The sequence below is a fragment of the Pteropus vampyrus genome, unplaced genomic scaffold (genome assembly GCF_000151845.1).
Source record: "Pteropus vampyrus isolate Shadow unplaced genomic scaffold, Pvam_2.0 Scaffold306, whole genome shotgun sequence".
In the NCBI taxonomy this organism is placed as follows: Eukaryota; Metazoa; Chordata; class Mammalia; order Chiroptera; family Pteropodidae; genus Pteropus; species Pteropus vampyrus.
Genome location: NW_011889087.1, coordinates 2,305,502 through 2,312,041, shown reverse-complemented (window position 1 = coordinate 2,312,041; position 6,540 = coordinate 2,305,502). Strand labels below are relative to the sequence as shown.

At 50.6% G+C, this 6,540-nt stretch overlaps 1 protein-coding gene across 1 annotated transcript in view; it reads right to left on the bottom strand.

The window, feature by feature from the left end:
* The window catches only part of MPP3 (membrane palmitoylated protein 3), a 28,880-nt gene extending 25,131 nt beyond the window's left edge, over positions 1 to 3,749 (bottom strand). Inside the window, exons 1-6 of the mRNA XM_023521581.1 lie at positions 3,372 to 3,749; positions 2,546 to 2,608; positions 2,166 to 2,284; positions 1,860 to 1,937; positions 610 to 690; positions 234 to 371 (exon numbers count right to left, since the gene is read on the bottom strand). Of these exons, the coding sequence (XP_023377349.1) occupies positions 234 to 371; positions 610 to 690; positions 1,860 to 1,937; positions 2,166 to 2,284; positions 2,546 to 2,608; positions 3,372 to 3,726 (834 nt within the window). The 5' untranslated portion in view covers positions 3,727 to 3,749. The remainder of the gene's footprint in view (positions 1 to 233; positions 372 to 609; positions 691 to 1,859; positions 1,938 to 2,165; positions 2,285 to 2,545; positions 2,609 to 3,371) is intronic.
* Positions 3,750 to 6,540: the final 2,791 nt, after the last annotated feature.

Here is a 6,540-nt window from a genome sequence, read left to right as displayed (position 1 = left end):
CAAGTCTTCCCCATACAGCTGTGCAGGTTATTTACTGCCCAAAAGAGCTTGGCTATAGCTGAGAAAGCCTGCGTCCACCCAGAGAAAGGGGTGCCCTGCACGCAAAAGTGTTGCAGGAACTAGTGACAGCCATGACAAAGCTGCCATCACTCACGCCGAAGACTTCAGGGTCCCTTCCCAGTTTTCAGGGTAGAATAAGGAGTGGGTGGGGAGGAGATGTAGGTGCCACATACCAGGGGTTCCTTGTTCTTCACCAGGCGGACAATCTTCACTGATTCTTCATCAAAATCCTCGTCGATATTATCAGGCAGAGGGGGGAGCACAGGGTCGAAGTTCTTCTGGGCAACTGTGTCATGTACCATGAGCATGGCCTTTCAGGAAAACAAGAGAAATGAAAGGCTGGCCCAGAGCTCACAGGAGTCAGGGGGCCCTGACTGGGCAGGTCTGGGGAGTCTCGGATTTCATGCCAGAGACAACCACCCTAGATGCTGGCACTGAGGATCTCTCACTCAGAAATCTCCTTTCCTGTCTCATGACCAAGCGTTCCCTCCTGCCCCCATCCCAGGAGACACAAGCTGTGTGGGTGAGCAGGGACTGCAGCGTGACTACCCTGAGGTGGGGGGTGGACAGTAGCTGGAGAAGCTCCCTCTCGTCGCTGTGTACAGAGGCGGCCTGCAGCTCCTCCATCACCTGTAGGGGAATAAGACAGGGTTATGGGTGCTTTGAGCCCGCTGGGAGTCACTGTGGAAAATCCTGCTCCCGCGGCCTCAGACCCAAGGGCCCTCCCAGCAACTACTACAGCACCTAAGGGTACATTGGACCCTCAGCCACCCCAGGACTGATGCTCCCAGGGAAATCACACCAAGGATCAGAAGAGCTTAAGCAGCTCTACAGGGTAATCCTAATGGGCACTAACTTATGAAGCCCTATTAGGTGTCACTTGCTTTACGTGGACCTTCTCACTTAACTCTCACGATGAACTAGATATAGTGGATACTATTATTTTGCCATTTTACAGATGGGAATTAAATGAAAAGGATTCAATATCTTGCCCAAGGTCACAAAGCTGAAGTGGCACAGCCAGGACTTGAACCTGGGGTCATCTGGCTCCATTATCTGTGCCTTCACCACAGCACTATTTTATAACGAAAATGGGGGCTCAGAGAGACTGAGTGACCTGTTTAAGGTCACAGAGCTAGTAGTAGAGGTATAGTGTTGAGCCTGGGAGCGTGGCAACCTAACACACCCCTCATCACATTCTACAGAGGAGAAAGGTGTGGGATCTGGGCCCGCAGGTGCTCCCATCCCTCGGAGGCCATCTTCTGGGGTTAGGTGAATTTATTCAGGAGTTGGACTTAATAATCAATGAGGATAGCTTTTCCCAAACCATGCAACACGGAGGACAGGTCTGCAAGAAATTAGGAAGCATTTCTTTAAAAAAACGAGACACCTAAGCAAGTAAGCGGGACGCACTGTGAGTCCCTTGCCCCCAGGACTTCCCAGCGGGCCTCCCCAAAACCCAGACGCAAGGTCTGGTTTGACCTATTCATATCGCCAGTCATCAACAGTTTGGGAACTGCTGATCAGATCCAAATGCTCTCATTTCACAGCTGGGGAAACAGACTTTCTCGGGAACACAAAGTAAGTGGGCGTCATCATGTCACCATGTCACCCAGCACAGTCCAAGGCTCATGAGTTCCCCCTGCCTGTTGGGAGAACTGGGGAGAAGACACTCTTCATTCACCTTGGGGCTCCTGAGGCCCGATGTCCCCTGGCTAAACAGTAGCAATGAGGTGAGACAAAGGAGCCCCACGGGGTGGGGAGAGAGCTGACACCACAAGGAAAAAGCTGGGGCTTACGTCTTCAGCAAGGGCCACAGCGCTGTGCAGAACAGGGGTTGGACTTTGCCTCTCGTAATAGCGAAGCTTCTCATGAATCTGCAAAGACAGCCAGTTTTAGGCTGGGGCCTCCCAAGCCAGCTGCCCAGGTTTACCCTGGATACCACACAGCCCGCCCAAGGCTGTAGGCCTGCAGACTGGGTCATCCACGGGGCAGTGTGAGAGAAAGTCCTGTATGGTGGGTTAGAGAAGACCGTCCTTGAGCAGGGAGATAGCTAGGAAGACCTCTAAAAACCCTCACCAGGGGGAAATGACATGCGGCTTTACCTTCATTAAGTAACTGAGGCTTTTTTCACTGAAAACATCCCTCAGGAAGCCCATCTCGTCCTTGTGGTTGGAGTCGGGTCTGAGCTGAGAGGTCAGCAGCGCCAGGGTTTCATGCAGGCCTGAGGGGAGCGTAAGGAAAACAAAGAGTAGCAAATGCAATGGGTGCCTCCTGCCCTGTGGGACCCTCCAGTGGACCCTCAGACAACACTTCAGCCCTGCCCTGTGGACATTCTCTCCCCCGGCTCCCATTCCCAGGGCTTGGAGGCATGGCAGCTCCCGCGAATACAGGCTGGCAGCAGCCTGCTTTCTTTCCAGCCTGGGGGTGCTGGGCAGGCTCTTGTCTTCAGGGTCATGGAGGCCCAGCCCAGGGAGGCACTCACCGGAGTCCTCGGACAGCACCGGCATGTTTGTGCTGGTCAGATCCCCAGCTCTGCCTAAGAATGCTGGGAGAAAGGGGTGGAGATGAAGCTCCATCAAGCATATCCATTCAAAAGACAATGATTACACATCTACTGTGTCTGTCTGTGACCAATTTGGGGACAGAGGAGATGGGAGCAAATGATTCTCTGCTCACTTTTTTTTCAGAGAGGAAGAAAAGAAAACTGAGATTTGCTGGGTACCCACAATGTGCCAAGCACTGTGCTGGGTGATTTCATATAACATTTTCCTTAATCTGCACAAATCCCTGAGGAATGAATACTAATGTTCTCATTTTACTGATACAGAAATAAGGCTTGGAGGAATACAGTAACTTTCCGGTCGGAATCCATACTATGGTGGTCTTTCCAGGCTGGTCTCAGAGGTGCTAAGTGGCCCCTTGCCTGATAGTGGCTGCTCTCCTCCACAGCATCCCCCCTCCCCTGTGACCTTCTAAGAGGCCTCGCTCAAGTCCTTTGCCTGTCACACCTTCAACAAGTACCCTCCTGAGCCTACGAGTTCCCTCCTTGCCCTCCACCCCCAAGCCCCAATCCGAAGGGAGCCTCCCCTCAGAATAGAGCGTGCATACAGAGGAGGTAGAGAAACGAGAGCGCGGGAGGGGGGAACCCTGTCTCAGGAGGGCCCCCAACATGCTCTGCAGCACGTGGACCTCAAAAAGTCCTCTTTCAGAAGGGATCAAGGAGAGTAATGATTCATTCATTCCGCAAACAAGGAACCAGCCCCTCTGCGCCTGAGCACCGGCGACACCAAGATGCATAAGACTGGTACCCGGTCCTCCAGCCACCGCCTCCTTTACGCCGGACTCACTCTCGGGTTCCCTAGCTGTGCTCCCCCCTTGCTCCCTCCAGGCGCCCAAGCACAGACTCCAGCTCGCTTTCAGAAAGAACCTGTGGGATGAACAAGGAGCGCGACTGAGCGAGGACGAGGGAAACCTGGGGAACGCAGAAGGGGGCGGTCTCAGAGGATGCAGAGCGGCGGGAAAGGAGCCGGGCGCACTGGGCGGGCTGGGGGTTCGGGGAGGAAGGCCCGGGCCGAGGGGCGGGGACTGAGCGCGCCTTGCTCCCAGCTGGGGCTCCATGGGCCTCGAGCCTGCCGCGGGCACGAGGGCCTGGTCTCGGCCCATCCTCTGCGTCCTCCCGTGGCCCCTCCCGTGGCCCCTCCCGCCGCGGCTCCCGGTCTCCCGTGCGTTCCCCGCGCGGGTTCCTACCTGGGCGCGCCGGGATCTCAGCTCCAGCTCTGGAGCCGCTCGGGGGCCCAGAGCCTCCGCCGCCTCTGGCTCCTCCTTCCCGGCCCCTCCCTGCCGCGGCCGCGCGGGGCGGGAGTGGCGGAGCCCGAGAAGGCGAGGCGCGAGGAGGAGGAGGGAGAAGCGGGCGCGGGAGGAGGAGGGGGAGGAGCGGAGAGAGCCCACGGCGTCTGGCACCGCCAGTCCTCTGCTAGTCCAGGCTTCGCTCTCCTGCGTCGTACTCCCTCCCCACAGTCTTCCACCCGAACCCGGAGGAGCCCCCTTCCTGTGCCCCCCCCCAACCTGGGCACACTACCAGCCTTCCCTTCTGCTCCCACTGCCCGCACAGACCCCCTGCCCCCGCAACGTGTTGCGGGGTGGACGCTTGCTTAACATATAATTCGGTTGTGTAAACATTTATGGAGCGCCCTCCAAGTGCCAGGCACTGCGCTAGAGGATGGGGATTCAAAGACGATTGAGGCAGAGATCCTGAATTTGAGGGACCCTCAGGCCGGGGCGGGGAACCGGTCAGACGCGAGGACAACTCGCTGTAACAATGCTGGGGAAGATTTATAGATGCACGGTGCTCTGGGGGCGCGAAGAAGTAAGGGAGGTAGGAGAGGAAGGGCTTGAGGCTGCAAGGTTCAAGTCTGCCCCGGTGGGGGTAGGGGGTAGGGCTGTGTGCAGGGGCTTCTCTTGGGGGACAGGCTCGGAGATGGCCATGACCACCACTGACTTTTATTGTGCTGTCTCTAAGCCCCAGATACTCCTCAGATCCCTTCGCATCACATTAACCCGAGATAGAGACCATTATTATCTCTGCTCTGTAACTGAGGAAACTGAGGCTCAGGAGTGGAAGGCTGTGTAGGGAGGAGCGGGCAGGAGCTGCGGGTGAGAGCAGGTGGTTGTGGGTTAAGAGAGTGAAGAGTAGGTAAGTGAGTCCCTTCCCTCCTCTCCAGCAGCAAAGTAAGCGCTGCACATGGTGGGGGGAGCGGGTAGGGGGGACAGGGAGTGGTGGACCCAGAGGTTAAGTCTGGTATCAAGGAGAGGAAAGGGGTCCACAGCCCCACCTTACCCCACCACCACCATCCTCACCCACCCTTCAACTCCCTTCCCAAAGCCTGCAGTGCATGGGGAGGTTGTCAGTGGCAGAGTATGTCATGATAACATTTTCTATCCTTCCTCAAACGTCGACATCAATGCTTTCCCAAATGTAAGGTGCCTAGGAATCATCTAGGGGTTGTGTACAGATGGAATGGTGCCAGATTCTGCATTTATAAAAAGCTCCCAGAGGATCAGATGCTCTTTGTCTTAGGACTTCACTTTGGGTAGAGAAAGACTACAGGAAGCACATTTTTACCTGGGATGCTTAGTGTTAGATATCAAGAGCCACCCAACATCATTGTCATCAAGAAAATGCACATTAAAGCCACAAGCAGGTATCACCATACATCTACCCTATTATCTAGCAATTCTCCTCCTAGGTATTTTTATTTGCGAGAAATAAAATTATCTATCTATAATACATGTACAAGAATATTCATTGCATTTTTGTTCATAATAACCCAAAACAGAAAACAATCCAGATGTTCGTCAACAAGTGAATGGATAAATAAACCGTGGTATATTTGTACAGTGGTATATTCACTAATCAACAAAACGAAGGAAATGACTATTCAAAAATTATCCCCACCATGCAACAACATGGATGAATGTCAAAATATATTACACTGAATGAAAGAAGGCGGACACAAAAAAAATAGTGTAATCTTGATGCTGTCACTGCACTCAGAGCCCTAGACTTGGCTTGTCCAAAAACTCAGTTTATTATCCTTGTACAAATTATCTAAAATACTCCAGAAAAGAAATAAATATTAACAGACCGATTTCAATGGAGTATAATTGTCAAAGAATTCCTCCCTCAAAAGCACCAGAGTTCTGCAGGAAAATTCTACCAAACATTTAAAGAACAGATATCTTTAACTCTTCTTGAACATAGAAATAGAAGGAAATCTTCAAAATTCTTTTTATAAAGTAAGCATAACATTGATAGTAAATCCTGTCAAGGAAAGAAAAAAAAGAACCAACCCTACAAATCAGGCTGACTTACGAAAAAAATCCTAAAAACTATTTTAGCTGACAGTTTCACTAGAACACCAAAAGAATAATACACCATGATCGAGTAGACTAAGTCACTTTAAAAATGACTTAATATTTGGAAACTAAATGGTTTAATATTTGAAAATCTATTACTATAACTCCATACAAAGTAATGTGTTAATGGATGAAAAGTGAAAAATTAATATTATTATCTCCACAGAGCCTGAAAAGGTATCTATAAATGATTTTTTAAAATATCTTTCAAAAATGAAGTGAATAAAAGATTATACATAGAGTTACCATAGGATCCAGCAGCTCCATTCCTAGATATATACCCAAGAGAAATGAAATAAAAACAAAAGTTTGTATGAGATTATTCAAGCAGTATTATTCATAATAGCCAATATTGGAAAAAAACAAAATGTCTATTGACTGATAAATGGGTAAATAAAATGGATAAATACAGTGAAATATTATTTAATAATAAAAATAAATGAAGTATTAATACCTGCAACAATATGGAAGAACATGAAAACATTATACAAAGTGAAAAGAGTCAGTCACAAAAGACCACAAATTGTATGATTTCATTTATATGAAAAATCCAGAATAAGC